Source organism: Centrocercus urophasianus, unplaced genomic scaffold (assembly GCF_019232065.1).
Source record: "Centrocercus urophasianus isolate 14NV4802_14NV808 unplaced genomic scaffold, USGS_Curo_1.0 seq_13, whole genome shotgun sequence".
NCBI classification, from domain to species: domain Eukaryota; kingdom Metazoa; phylum Chordata; class Aves; order Galliformes; family Phasianidae; genus Centrocercus; species Centrocercus urophasianus.
In genome coordinates this window covers 34,007,683-34,023,687 of record NW_024884475.1, presented here as the reverse complement: position 1 = coordinate 34,023,687, position 16,005 = coordinate 34,007,683, and the positions used below count along the sequence as shown (strand labels likewise).

General features: G+C 37.4%; 1 protein-coding gene across 3 annotated transcripts in view; it reads left to right on the top strand.

The window, feature by feature from the left end:
• Window positions 1-16,005, top strand: part of NDST4 (N-deacetylase and N-sulfotransferase 4) — a 158,185-nt gene that overhangs the window by 100,702 nt on the left and 41,478 nt on the right. For all 3 annotated transcript variants that reach the window (XM_042812441.1, XM_042812442.1, XM_042812439.1), the window contains exons 6-8: window positions 2,494-2,648; window positions 10,480-10,665; window positions 12,623-12,751. In XM_042812441.1, coding sequence (XP_042668375.1) covers window positions 2,494-2,648; window positions 10,480-10,665; window positions 12,623-12,751 — 470 coding nt within the window. The remainder of the gene's footprint in view (window positions 1-2,493; window positions 2,649-10,479; window positions 10,666-12,622; window positions 12,752-16,005) is intronic.

Sequence of the window (16,005 nt, the reverse complement as noted above, 5' to 3'; positions counted from 1 at the left end):
TACACTGTAGATGTGAAACTGATAGGAAAAAAAGAAAAAAAAAAGAGTAAAGACTACTGGTTATGCAGTTCTAGCAAATATCTTCTGCTTGTTTACACTATGGCAACAGAAACGAAAATACTCTCAGAATTTGCATTTGAAATTTTTAATATTATTGATCGCAACTTCAAACATTGCTTCAATCTTGAGCTTGAGACCTCTAAGTTGCTGTAGGTTTAAAATGAAGGTTTATTTATTAAATGCAATCAAACACCAAATTATTATCCACCTGTGCAAAGTGCATACTGTCTTTCAAAGTAGATATATGTTCATCTTCTTGATTGTAGGCCTACTGCAGTTTTGAGATTTCAGACTAAAATGAAGATAGAAACTCACACAGAGAACACTGATTACACAAGAATGGAAAACTTCCCAATTTCTTGTTTTGCTTTCAATACTTTAAACAAGATGTTGGGCAAAAAATATTCAAAATATATAAGCACTTTGCAAATACTGCATTAAGCTTTTCACTTTTTAAAAATACCTCTATTTGATATTTCATAAAAATCAAACATTCTTTTCATAACCTATAAAGAAAATAGTCCTCCAAAAAGTGAAAACTTCACCAAGTGTTAAACTTCAAGCCTTTCTGTTCCAACTCTGACACTTTGTCTGTATAAGCTAGGAAGTTTTATGCTTTATCTTGTTTGATCTTTGCTATGGTAAAATAAATATGTGCAAATTTTGATGAATTGTATCTAAATTTATAAACAAATCACTATAAAATGTGATATAAAATAGTCTATCTAAACAACCATACTTTAATATGGCAATAAACTATCATTTGGACTAAATTATTTATACGTCGAATAATCACAGTTCTTTATTATATTTACCCTTTTCTCTTTTTCCTGCTTTCACACAGAAATGTCTATGTTAATTATCTCCCTTCTGATTGCATTTCCCTGGGAGGGTGCAAATGAACAATATATTCCAAGAAACAAGAGAGTAGTCATTAAAAAATGCACCATCGAGAAGTTTTGGATAATGGAGCAGACAGGGCAGCCATCAGTCCCTTTGTCTGAGGAAGAAGTCACCTAAAAACAAGGTTGTTTTCCTCTTTTCCAGAAGTGCTCCCATCAGCGGGAGCAACTTCATGCTTTCTTAGGACTTGCAGAGTGCTACAAAGGAAAATAAATTGATAAATTCAGTGATGCTAGGCAAAAGTTTCAAATAAATGCTCCGTTTATGTAGTAGCATTCTTCAAAACAGACCTGTAAAAGTGAAAACTAAAGAGATGCATTGCATGCACTGAGCAGCTATCTCTGTGTGTCCCTGCTTCATACCACAAAGGTAAACAGAGACATCCATGGAACATTTTGTTTCAATGATTTTTGCAGAAATTGAAAGGCCCATAGAGAGAAAGCAATCCATGTTTGCATCAGTAGACTGATTTGGACAATTATTTCTTTGACCAAAGCTAAATAAAGGCGTTTAAAGTAAGATGATAAAGGAACAAGACAGGAAAGTGCAATAAACTGAATGTTGTTCAGTAATTTGAGGGTAAAGTTAGTGGAAACATAACTTTTCCTTCCTAGATTAAAAAAGCACTGGAGACATATGTCTGCATACTGTGGAAGTAGCACTGTATCATTTCTTAGATAGGGGGGTTTGATTTGTTATAAGCATACATGCTTCTGCTTGACGCAGATATTCTTCACTAACATAGGAATTTTTATTCTTTTTACTTAGAGATTGAACATGGCAAGAATAGAATATTGAACCACAGTAAACAACACATAAAACTCTTGTCATCATTTTTGTGTTTATCACATCTTTGAAACTTTTTTTCATTTTTTACCAGAAAGTATCAGATTTCACTTTGCTGAGGTTCAAGAGGTAGCAGTAAAGAGTAAGTTTTAGCAAGATACTGGTACACAGCATTCTGCAGTGCCACCACACCAGCCTCAGCTATGCAGTGTCAACCAGGACCAAAGCAGGTGGATACAAGTCATAGAATCATTAAGGTTGGAAAAGACCTCTGTGACCATCCATTCCAACTGTCCACCTACCATCAATATTGCCCAGTAAACCATGTTCCTTAGTACCACATCTCTACATTTCTTGAACACTTTGAGGAATAGTGACTCAACCACCACCATGGGCAGTCCATCCAATCATCATCTTCACAGGGAGCCTGAACTTCTAGAAACCTCTAGTGTATTACATAGAACAGCAATTCACTCTTAAAACTTACACTGTGTTAGAACTACGGTAAACTAACATGGTGTCAGGAATAGAAAGAGAGAGCTATCAGCCATCGTATCTCATCTGATTCCTTCTGTGATATTTTAGAGACTGTCCGTAGCACAGTGAGAAATCAGAGCCAGACACGAGGTTTTATAGCAGCCTCTATCTTGAAAGCAAACAAGAAAACTCCCACCAAAGTAATTATAGACATTTTCTGCTTTACTTTTCTATTCTTTTTTTTTCTTCTTCTTCGATCTTTTGCAGGCACTGAGGAGGAAGATGAAGGTGATGACCTGCTGTTGAGGTCTGTGGATGAATTTTGGTGGTTTCCTCATATGTGGAGTCACATGCAGCCTCATCTCTTCCACAATGAGTCATCACTGGTGGAGCAGATGATCCTCAACAAAGAATTTGCACTGGTAAGTAAGAGTTACCAGATGGATCACCTTTGCATATAAATACAGCAAGGAAAGCGTGGCTATATTAGTTGTATTATACACATGTTTAAATAGGTATAAAAATAAGGTTTCAAGATTGGTAACTCAGCCCTAAAAAAAACACACTGACTCAAACTTGGGCTGAATTTTCCCTTTTTCTCCGGCACAGGCTTACTGGATAGGAAGCAGCCCATCGACCTTGTCTTGCAAGACCACAGGGATCAGAAGCAGGGAATTCTTGGCAGACGTCATTTGGCCTTTTGAGCTTTAGGAAGGGAATAATACACAGGTTATCAGCTCCTTGATGTCTGGTGCAAACAGCTTCAGAAGTGAGGGTGAAAGCTTCGATCAACTTTGTGAAATGTTGTGCATGGTTTGTGAGAAACCTTGAAGCTAATGAGGTAAATAAGTGAAGCTGTGGGACTTCAGAGTGCTTTTTTAGATGACCTGAAAATATGCTTTTTCACATAGCTAAGCTTTTAGTAATATTTACAGATAACATTTCCTTTTTGCTTTTTTCTGTTGTTAACTTACAAGAGCCATCCTACTAGCACTGCCCAGAGCTCAGAGCACTTACACGCAGAGGTCACGTGGAAACCACTTACAGTCCATTCAGGGTAATTCTACTAAGCAGCATCACAAAAAACAGCTGAAGTCTGAAAATGCTCTCTTTAGAAAAGACACTTGTGTGGACTTTGACAAGGCACAGAAATGCCAAGTAACCTGTGCCACTCAGAAGAACAGAGTACGCAGCGAAGCTTTCTCTGCTGCTTAGGGAGCACAAAGTTCAGCCCCTCACAGCTCAGAAAGGGCAGCCAGCAGTAAACCCTGCTCCCCATCCCTCACATAAGCCAAGAGGCATCAAGAAGCCAAGCCAAGGCAGATGTCTTAACAAACAGTTGGAAGCAATTTATTCCCTTGTTTACGAAAATATTTTCCTAACAACCTCTAAAGCAAATTCATTAAAAATGGCTTAACCGCTCACTCTTCTCTCTAGATAACCTCCTTCATCTACTTCTTTGTAGGAAATCAGTGCAGAGGCGTTTTGGATGACTTTTCTCTTCTACAACAGTGTTACAGTGTCACTCCTGGCATGGCCTGTTCATGTCTTTTGTTTGACCTGGCCTAACTGCCTAAGGAATCTATATATAGTTGAGATTTTAAATGCAAGAACAATTTAAGTAATTCCTATCTCAAGTATGAATTCATCTTCAAAACCTGTAGGAAAATTTTCCTAGTATTTTCAGGTAACACGATGTCTTTTAGATCAAATCACTTTCAGAAATAAAATCTATAACGCAGCTTGAAAACAGAGCTTGTAATAGAATGTTTGCAACTTCAGCTACAGAAAGATCATCAGCTACAGAAAGCCCATCTTCCTATCATCATTGAAGGGTAGAGACTCCTTTGGGTGCCTATAAATAAGAGGCTGATGTCAGGGAAAGGCTGCAGTTATTACAGCTTTATTTCCTGCTAGCATTTGGACAGGGGTTGTACCAACCTCTCAACCTTGAATCGATACGAGCTCTGCAATTTACTTATGAGAACATTTCTTTTCAAAAGGCTTCCTTTGAAGTCCACTCTGGGGTAGAAATTTGTCTTCCTGATATGACAGCTTTCCTGATATTTAACAGAGCTTCCAGCTATGACTCCAGAATAGCCTTGTGCTCTTCTTTCTCATTCTCAGACTCATGTCTTATTTGGGAAAGGAATTCCCTTTTCTACAATCGCACTTCTTTAAGTCTTCCAAAATGAAAGCGAGTCCTTTTTATTATTCTCTTACTTCACAGCGTGTTTCCAAATTTATATTATAGGTCCAGAACAGTGAACAGTAAATCTGCTTAGTGCTATAAATCTTATTTGTGCTCTATTATCTTTATTTAGAACCATACTCAGGGGAATGCAGCTTGACGTTTATGCCATTTTCTCACACATTTCCTATTTATTGACCGTATCTGCCCACCTCCTGTTTTAACTGTAAGTAAACACTTTGCCAGTTTGTGCAAGGGAAGCTGCAGTAATTATTCAGAAGTACGATCACATTCATTCTTCACCTGATGTATTTCTTTGTTCATTTTTTAAAGACAGTGAGAACAAAATGAATTCTTCAAGATGGGAGAGCAAATAATTATATCAGAAAAGAGCAATCAAGGCTGCTTTAACATCCCAAAAAACACCACCACAACAAAAAAAATCTCTTCATTAAGACCTGTCAGTTCCTCAGGGCATTTTCATTTTGGAAGAAACATCACACGGACTGGAAACCTGGAACTTAAAGGCTAGATCTAAATCCCTTCACAGTCAGCAGTTTCTTCACGCAAGGAAGCGTGAGGCTCAGGAGTGGTGATGTTCACTGAGAGAAAACGTTTCATAAAAGGAATGTTCTCTGAGTGCTGTGGATTAAAGTCAAGCTTAACAAACATAAGCCAGTTTATCTGAAACACAGTATTTCATGGATATTATCACATGGAGCTATAAATGTACACAAGCACAATTTTTATTGGCTCTTGCATTTACACAGTGTATAATCTTTGGTTTGCAGAAGCTTGAGCATAAATACAGTCTGCTGGATACAGGCAAGAAATGCAGGTGTTACAGCGGCAGCTGGATAAAACACCTTGCTCTGTTCTACACTGGTATGTCTGCACCTCAGAGTGAGGCTCTATAAATAGAGAGGTTACAATTGCAGCCTGCTTCAAACAGGTACATCACAAAATACTCATAGAAATCAGATAGCTAAATAAATTTGTATAAATACAACTAATTGCTAATTAGGTGCGCAATTACCTTGATTTCACTGCAGATAAGTAAACCTCTGTGAATAAGTAAACCTCTGGGGCTTTATAAAATCAACAGTCTTTAAAGAATTCCCTTTGCCTGTAAACCGCTTGTGAATTAAATGAGAGCACCTTTAATATGAGCACATCTTTCCTCATTTCTGCAGTTCCACATCCAGACAGCGAGAGGAAGTTGTTTTCTGACATCCTTCACAAACACTGTTGCCCCGTAGCCCTGGTTCTATCATGAAGTGAAGGAAGTCCTGCTTAACAAAATCCCTGCCCACACGTGCCTGAGCTGCCAGTGCCCATTGTGCCCATCCCTGCCACACCTCTTCCCAAGCACTCACGGCATCCTCAGCTTCACGCTCTAAGAGCAGGGCATAACAGCTATAGGAAACAAATACCTGCTAGGATTCCATGCAGCCTCCCATGTTTCTGCTGTTTCAAAGGACATTTCCCTTGCATGGGGACGAGAGGAAGCCCAAGCCCCGCACACTCCCACTGTTGATGCACCCAGTATGCTCGTGTTTCATTCTTCCCTCACTTTTACAGACAAAGAGCAAAGTCCTTTTTTTTAGATTTTGGTCTTTATCTCTGTCTGTTATTGTTTGGGGAAGATTTATACCAGAAAGCTTAAACAAGTAGACACCAGAACAAGTGATTTTAACTTCAGTAAAGCAGGTTGCAGACTAACTATAACTTTGCTATTCTAACGTCTTATTATTTATGTATATATGGATAGTATATTTCAAAGCTCAGTTAAAGGAAAATGATATTTATTTGGTTATTAATTTGTTTTGTCAATCATATTTTGTGGGTTGTTTTATTTTCTTCTCCTACCAGAGGATCCCCAAATCCTTTACAGACATTAATGGATTAAGCTTTGCAAACTGATAAGATCTCAGATATTATTATTCTTATGTCTTTATAGGCCAGACAACTGATACAGAGGTAAACAAATCATGTAAGCAGATGTCTCTGCTAGCCCATATTCCAAAAATAAAACAAACCAAGTTCTGCTGATTTTCACTGCCAACCTTTAATCATAAAATATTCTTCCTCTCCCTCTTATATATCCTTATCTTACAAAAACTAGGATATATTTAATCCAAAGCCTGCAGCTTTTTTTTTTTTTTTTTTTTTGCCTTGATTTATTTGCTCTCTAATTATTTTCTGCTCTCATTTGTGAACACATACACCCATGTATGGTAGAAAGAGGGCAAAAATTATCATAGGCTATAAAAACACCACTATGATCTGATATGAAGTGAGATGCACTTTTACAAAACAAATCAATTCAGATCCTCTCTTATATTGCTCCTTGGATTCAATTTCCTGATTATAAGCTAGATTCACATTAGCACTTCTGTCTCTTAACAATAATTTCTTATTTGCTGAATCATTTTTTCTAGCTAGAAAATTTTTAAACATTATTTTAAAAGTTCAGAATTGAACTAAAAGGATGAAGCATATATTCAGTAAAATTATCCAGAAATATAAACAAGATTTTGTGTCCAGGAAGTCTAGAATCATATTTTTATGATTGCTGACAAGTAAGTGGTAAATTCATTTATCAAATTAAAATAAAATTAAAGAAAAAAAAAAAAAACACACACAAAAACTTTAATAAGTATTTTAAACTTGCAAAGTAACATATAATCTCATAGGGAATCTCATCTACCTGCAGCAATATTAAAAATATATCCCAGTACTAAAAGTATGTAAAGCTTATGTAAATCTCAACTTTGGAAGGTAACATCTCATAAAGTACCAAATTTTCTCTATCACCTACTGTTGGACAAAGTCAAAACATTTTTGAAAATGTGCCTGAGGTTATATTAACTTCTTCATCTAAGAATTAGTTATAGAAAGTTATATAAAGGTACTCTTGCAGTTCAATTGATTGTATGAGGAAATCCACAGTAGACATAAGATTTGTTGAATTAAAGATCTGGGTTTTCTTATTCCCTCCCCAGTAATGGCCAGTATTATATATTTCTGTAAAATAAATCAATAGTCATTTTTAAAAACCAGATTTACTATTGTCATATAGCATAATTTTAATCCTTATTGTGCTTTAACAAGTAAATGCAGTATTTGTTGCAATCGGGAACTGAGTCTCTCTCAAACAACATTCTGCTAATATAAGTAGCCAATTTTCCTGTCACTGTTTGTTTTGTTGTTGTTTTGTTTTTAAACTAAAATCTCCAGGATCTGCTCACAGAAGAAAACAGAACTCAAACTTATGTTCTGAGAATACACCTAGCCCTGGAATAATGCACTAAGTCTCCATTACCTGTCTTCTGTTTAGCAAACGTGGAATGAATGAATATACATAGTACATGCTGACATGAATACAGCTCATTTCTGTACAAATAGCAAGGTCAAAAGTCTTCACTTGCTTGAAAGAAACTGATAATTATGAGAGGAAAGGAGCCACAGCAGATTACTTCAGCTTTTCAAACCACTCATAGAAGCACCTGTCCTGCACATGGCTCTCGTAAGGCTGTGCAGATGAGCCAGGCTGCACTGGCAGGACTGAGCATTTCCAGTTCCTATTTTGGATTCCTGTCCCAGCTCAAGCATGCTCAAGAATGTAATACTGTTCTTTGTAGTGCCAAAAAGGTCAAGAAATTTTCCAAACTATGCACATCTACAAAGTCTTGAATGTAGAAATAAGGAAACTGTTCCTTAGAGCAAAGAGTGTACTCACTAATGGCACCTCCCATCTTGCCTGACAACTTGGAGCAAGTCCTTCTTGGATTCAGTATTTGCTTCTCCTTTAGCACATTAATTCTCAAACTAAACTAAATTTAATAACAAAAATACGAAAAACAAAATAAAAGAAATCACTAAAATAGGACATCTAATGTTTAATTTACACAAGTAAATTGAACATGGAACTAGTCACATATGATTACGTCTTGCTTATATCTTTTTTAAAATCATATTGGGTGTCTGAGTGACATGTACTTAAATGATGAACTGCATAGTATGCAGGTCTATTCAGAGGTTAAATATCTTCTTATACTGAGAACTTGCAAAGTGGTGCCTTATTTTATTTGTGAAAGGTAGATTACCGTTTTGAGGTTCTGTTACTATAGCAATACCAGCTGCAAATAGTAAGTAGATAAACAGGGTTTTGCCTGTATTCATCCAGATACCTCCTTTCAGACACACTCACAGTAGCAGTCATTAGCTAGATCAAGACACTTTTGCTTTACATTTGTGTCTGCGAACTTCCTAGCAGGTTTTGGTGAAGTTTTGTTATTGCACATTGTAATTCAGTACATCTGACTGTGAGCATCATAGACTGTTCAGACATTCTGTTAATAAATAGTGAGATTTTTCAAAAACCCTTAGACATAACCTATTCCTTTATTCATGTTCAAAGAAAAGAGAAAAGAGAAGAGTGACACTTCTAACTGTACTTCTATTCATCATTAAACTGACTCATGCTTTTCAGGTATATAACATTAATAACTGAAAGTCACACTTTTCCGTCAGTAAATTGCAAAAGAGTGTGTTTGGTGTTCTTTTTATACATTCTCCCCACCTCCCCCAAGATCAGCAGGTAACTAAAATATTTGTTAGTAAGAAACAGATAATTTTAAGTGGATGCATTAAATGGTGTTTCTCAAGTTCCCAGTTGGTTTATTTTTTTTTCACTGAACCAAAAGCCTTTCGTTGCAAAGTACTTAAAGATGCCCTACAGAACCTGCCACTCCCAGAAGTAATCAACAGTTATTAGATAATACGGGCAAGATGAAGGGCAAGCACACCAGCTCAGATTTTAACCATTTTCATCTGTATCAATTATATATGAACAGAAAATAGCTGATGTGGCAGCTCTCTCAGCAGGAGAAGCAAGTGCTTTTATTGACACCTAGGGAAGAAGAGGAGAGAAGGTGAGAAACTGGGGCCATGGGCACTGTCCCACATCACATGGCACTGGGAGCAAAAGAGATGCAGTAAACACTCAGAGCATAGAAAAAGATCCCCTGGAGATCTCCCATGGGAGTTGAAAAGGACTTAGAAATTGAAGGGGTTGAAAATGAGTGTGAGGATAAGGAAGTAGAGGCAGAACATAGCCTTTCTTCCTGGCAGTAGTTGGTGACAAAATGCTGGGTACATTTCTTTACATCACTCAGCCCAACAAAGCTAATCACTCAGTCAAATCACATGCATTCTTAAAAACACCCCAGTCTACAGAAAAGGTTAAGGGGCCCCATCAGATAATCCCATCAGATGAGTTTTTCAGATAGACCACATGAGGTCATGGATGCAATTAGTAGCAGAACAAAGGCAAGAAATCTTCAGGAGTAAAGGAACATGCTCCACACGTTAGTACACTTAACACTCTAGCTCCTTAATTCCATCTACCTGCATATAAACACCTCATTGTTCCTTCAGGAGGTATTTTCAATATAGTCTACAGATTATATTCATGAAAATGCACGTAATTCCTTAGAAAAACAGAATAAATATTTATGAAACAGAAAATATGTCTTTTAGTCCAGATTTTTTGCTACTACCCTAATACTTTGGGAAACAAGTATATTCAGAAGCTATAGGGAACATATGCTTATTTTTTTGTTTCTTTTGTATCAGCAAGACATCTTGCTATTTATTATTCAAGTAATAGGAAAGAACAAGCCACAAATGTCACAGCAACAAGTTTTTCTGCTTACTGCTCTAATCTATTTGATAATTTACAAGATTCTTTAAACAGAACCAAACAGAACATATATTATAAGGCATGCAACATCTAATGAACAGGCAGATAAACCTGTTCTCTACAAAACAGTAACACAGAGGATTCCAAGAGGATTATTTATCACTCTACAGACATCAAACTAATTCCAGCTCCCTCCACCTCTCCCCTGTTTTTAGCATGTGCTACATACAAATAGATACAAGGCTGTGCAAGGACAACAGCTTCTCCAAAGCTGTTATCCACAGGAGAAAATCTTTGAAGAATTACGTGTTCTTTTTCTGCTCCTAAATATATCCTTCTCTCTGCTGTGTCGCAGGAGCATGGCATACCAACTGACATGGGGTACGCAGTGGCTCCACACCACTCTGGAGTCTACCCAGTCCACATCCAGCTGTATGAGGCCTGGAAGAAGGTCTGGCGTATCCGAGTGACCAGCACAGAAGAATACCCACACTTGAAGCCTGCACGGTACAGACGGGGCTTCATCCACAATGGCATCATGGTACACTGCATTTCCATGCTTCATAGCAATATTACTTTAAGTGATTCAAAAGTCTGCTATTTTTACCAAATGTTTCAAGTTTTACAGCAATCATTAAAATTCTCTGTGATCGAGGATTTGTAAAGATGCCAAAAGAGTGCATTTGTTATGCAATTTTAAAAAGTCACACAAACTCAGGCAACTGTTAATGTAATCTTCAGAAACTAAGTGCATTTGTAACCCAATCTACTACCAACCATCAATCAAAATATAAATGCATATTTTGAAATTCATTAAACTGCATAAGATCTATGTTTCAAGGTCTGCTTCATGTCAGTGTATGAAAGGATTAGAAACTCAACACTAGAGAAAACGAACATGTAGAAGTAATCTTCTCTGGCACTTCTCTAAGGCCAAAGTTTCTTTCTGAGCTGTGCTCCTGAATCTTCTGTACTGGACACATGCTTGATTCTTCTACACCCCACATTTGGGTGAGAAGGGAGAGGGCTCTTCACATGCATATTTCACCTGTTTGAAAGGCAGGAAATTGTGTAAAATTATTTGACTCATCCTCCCAGCAAGCAGCTTGGAGGAAAAAAAGTTTGAATGGACAAGACTGTGAGACTGAAACTGGCAACTGCAAAACTTATATCTGTATAACCTAAGTTAGAAATACATTTTTCAAAGCTGGGTCCTTAACCTTAGAAAAGCCCTAACAGATGCAAATATGCCTACACATGTAAAATCTTATTTAGGAGATCAACATTCTGACAAAGGAAACATGGCATCATAGAATCATTAAGGTTGGAAAAGACCTCTAAGATTATCCAGCCCAATCGTCTGCCTACCACCAATACTGCCCACTAAACCATGTCCTTAAGTACCACTTCTCCACATTTCTTTAACACCTTCAGCAATGGTGACTCCACTGCTTCTCTATGCAGCCTGTTCCCAACCACCCTTATGGAGTAGTTTTTCCTAACATCCAAACTGAAACTCCCCGGCACAGCTTGATGCCATTCCTTCAATATGTCTCAATCAAAACCAACAAGTTACTGCACAAAGTCCAATTATGATTGGCATAGACTTGAATTCAGCAACGCGTTTACACATTAAAATGCTTCACTGATCTCAAGGTTTATTTGTCTTTTAACTGAGTAGAAAAATGAAAGCACTGACTGCAGGGAAACAAAAGGCCTTCCCCAGGTGAATCATGTCTCTGCATATGTTAGGCAGTATCTATAAACTCTGACATTTGTTGTCTTTACTCGGTGCACCAGAGCCTTTTGATTTTAACTAGGTAGCAATGTAACTAAAACATCTGACTTTCCAAGATCAGTTTACTTCCCACATCTGGTAGCTTGCAAGTTTCTGACATGCAGCCTCCTGATTAATGATGGAATGGAGGCCTGACCTCAGATCACTCTCACGTGCATGCTCCACCAGTCCTGGAAAGGTTTGACAGAGAGGAGAAGGGTTCACTGTGATTTTCGGACACTGTGTAATATACGATACGTTATGTTAAACTGAGGAAAATCTGAAACTCATTTGAGGTCCACAGCCTTGAATAACAACTCATTTCAGTGTCCCTATAACATTAATTACCTGCAGTAGTGAAGACGGCCAGGAAGCATTATTTATCCTTTAATAAACTAACCTTGCCAAAGGAAGAAATATTTAGCTTTTTGGGTTTTTTTTCTCTTCCAAACACCAGGAAACAAGCCCTTAATTATTACTGGATAAGCTGGCTAACGCAGTCTGCATGTGTGATGCAGCTTTGCATCTGGAAATCATATCTGCAGGAATTTGCTTACAGTGAGAGTGCAGAAGGTACACTATAGCCTATAAACACACTGGGTTACAGAGTCTGAAAGGTCTGCAGCTTTGTTCAGGCTGCTGGAAGTATTACAGTGAATATGTTAGAGTGAGTTTGCAGAAATAAGTTAATATTACAATGGTGCTGTCATTTTGTTCTCAGGTGCTCCCTCGACAGACCTGTGGCCTTTTCACTCATACTATTTTTTACAAGGAATATCCAGGGGGTCCTCAGGAGCTGGACAAAAGTATCCGAGGAGGTGAACTTTTCCTCACCATTCTCCTGAATCCTGTAGGTACCCTTCCTTTGCTACTTTTGCTACTTTTGGACACACTGAGTAATGGCAAGGGGGGCGGTAATGGGAAGAAGGGAAAGGTATTACTTTCCTTTGATCTACATTGGGTAATTTAAAAGAAGATTACTTGATCAGAGGGAATATACATTTTAAGATGAACGAAGCAAAAAGCAACAGAAATTAGCAAAAAAAAAAAAAAAAAAAAAAAAATTCTGATTGTATGAAGCAAATGCATTCCTGTCATTTTCAAGCTTTTTCTCACCCTGAAGCTGAGTCCTTGTAAGAGAAAAGGACATTGCCATATCTAACCAATATTGAAAGAAAACAGCAAGGGTAGAGAGAGCTGAGTGACCTTATTCTGCTTTCCTTTCTGTTTCCCCAATCGTGGTTCTGTACACTCCTAAGAGAACTTGTTGGAAACTCCTGGGCTCAGGGCTGATATCATTCCCTTACCACCACTTCTTAAAAATAGGTCCTGCGTAGCTAAAAAAATACCCTCAGGCACTATATAGCCTTCTAATGCCTACACATCACCTAGCAGTTATAGAAAAAAGATGAAATTGGCTGAACATTACTAATGAGGCAAGCGCATACAGGTAAGAAAGTAATAATTTCACAAAATCCTTGCAGAATAGCACCAGGAACAGTATTATCCAAGAATATGTTGTGTTCAGTTCTGCACCTTTTCTTTGTTAAAGTTTACACAAACCATAACCCAATGCATATGTATGTAAATGTATATGTGCACAAACAATCTACACACATATGGTTTGATCACGAGCATCATATTCTTTAGGATGATTTGCATAGCTATTGACCAATTTTGTCTCTCAATAAAACAGTCTGAACTGTTTCATGCTAAAATGCATGTGCTCCCACAGTTGAGACAACACAATGTATGTAGGTACACAGATAGGATCGTGCTTACCAAGGAGGAAAGCTATATGACTGCAAGTGCTGCTTTTTGAAGTAAACAACAGCCTGGTGCCATTTGAGACAGTAGCTTAGAGGTTAGAGGAAGAAGGACAAAAAACATACAAATTATTTTTTGCTGTTGTCCTCCTTTCCACCTGTTCCACTCAAACAAGGTATTCTACTCACAAGACAAATGACTTGTGTCTTGGTAGGTGGCCTAATTTTCAGTGGTTCTCAATTGTGGTACGCATTGACTTTTTTGTAAAGGTACAGAAACTTCAGATGAAGCTAGTTCTCAAATCCAGGTCGCTTTTATGTAGAGACCTAAGTATAGAATTTGGTATTCTATAATTAGATGATTGTGTGCGAAAATTTTGGCTGGGGAACTAAGTTGGTGCCTGAGTCAAAGCAATTCAGTGATCATAAAGAAAATGAACATGTCTATTAGGAGCTTTTCTATATCATACGTGACAGCTACTTTAGAATACTAATTTGAAAATAAAAAGGCTGTTTTTTATCCTGCTTACCTCTCTGACATGCTTTTCTCCCCATAGCTTATTTAGTTTAACCTGGCTTGGGATGCTGCTGAAATTTATTGTGAGTTTTCACATACTTGGATACTGTGCTATCTTTGACTTAACTGAAGTGTTCCCCAGATTTAAACAGGTGAGCACTCAGCAGCAGTGCATGCCCTCCTCCCAAGAAGAGGGATGCTCAGAACATCCTCATTTCTTCCATCAATTGCCTATTCTACATCCAAGTTTTTGAGTATGCTCAGGCCACCCTGATTTCTTCAACATTTTCATCTTTTCCTTAAATTACAAAATACTTCTTGCACCCTCAAATTTTTCAATAGACTTCAAGAAGTATCACTTCTTGAACATTACATCTTGAACAGGATGAAACCCAGATAGGCTTATCCCAACACTTATCATAGTCTCCTCACTGTGTTCTTCTGGAATTTCTGAGCTGCTTCTGAGCAGGACCAACCTCACACGTGCTAAAGCATCTCCTTCCTTTTAGCAGGAGGCTTCCCCCAACTGGTCTTTTTCCAGGAACAACCAAATCTCTCCCTAAAGGAGTTCGGAGCCAAGCAGGCATACTAAATGTCCCACTTGTTACACTGCACACAACAGAAAACTCAAGAAAAACAGCTCTACCCTTTGCTTATTAATGGTAGGAGGTTTCAGAGGTGATGCAGCAGCAAAGATGAGACTTTTCCTAGGGAGGTGGTATGTAATGGTGTGTGAAGCATTCCAGATTTAACTGTGCAACAGTGATGTTCACAAACAGAGTTAAACAGACTTCTTCCAAAAAATAAAAAAGGGGGAGGAGTAAGGTGTTATTTGATATTTTTTTTTCTCAGTACTTGAGCTTGTTTTGACCAAACTATGTTCCAATAACTTGAGATCGCAATATATATTATTGGGTGGCATTTCAAAAGAACAGCTTTATATCTGTACTGTTAATGTTTGATTTTTCCCCCCTCTACTTTTATGATTTTCTATCTCTACCTCATCAAAACCGATATTTTATTGAGCTGAGCCACACAAGTGAAATACTGACATGCACTTCCCTAACTCTAAGTAAAGTATGAATCTACTCCAATATAGTGCTTATTCAGACAGGAAGAAATATAATTTAATCATGTGTGAGCTGAAGATACACCACAAAACTCCACCATCATTCAAGTCAGGTTGGTACACTACCCTATGAAATATGTAGTGATGAGAATAAAAAAAAAATCCAGCCTTATCTCAGAAGGCTACTGATGTGAGTAGGAAGAAAGAATAAAATGAAATCAGCAAAATGCATCCATTTTTTTAAATACCATATTTGGATAGTGCACAAATAAACAAATGGGGAGGTCTGATTTTATTCCAAGTAAGAAAGAGTTTTGGTGGTTAATTATAAATACAATAGAAATTAGTATCCTAAAATCCATCGTATCTTCTGAACAGGATCAAAAGAATGTCTATTCCAAACTCCACTGAAAAAAAAAACATGCTGCAAATGTGATTTATTCTCCAAACTTCCATAAGAATAGCAATGAGAGATTTCCCAGCATACAGCCTAGAAGACTTTCACACACCTATGTTCATTAACAAGTATGCTTTTTTAAAACATTTCGATATTAACCTATGCATCTGGGGGCTTTACCAAGTGCAGTGTGGTATAAACCAGTGTGTGCTGTCTGAATGGATTATGGAAATGAACAACTGTCTGGAATGCAAAGACTACTCTTTAAGAAATCATATTTTTTTCCATCTTATTTAATGAAATGCCTAATGTAGTTCACGGATAGAAATAATTTCCATAAAATAAAATCCTAACC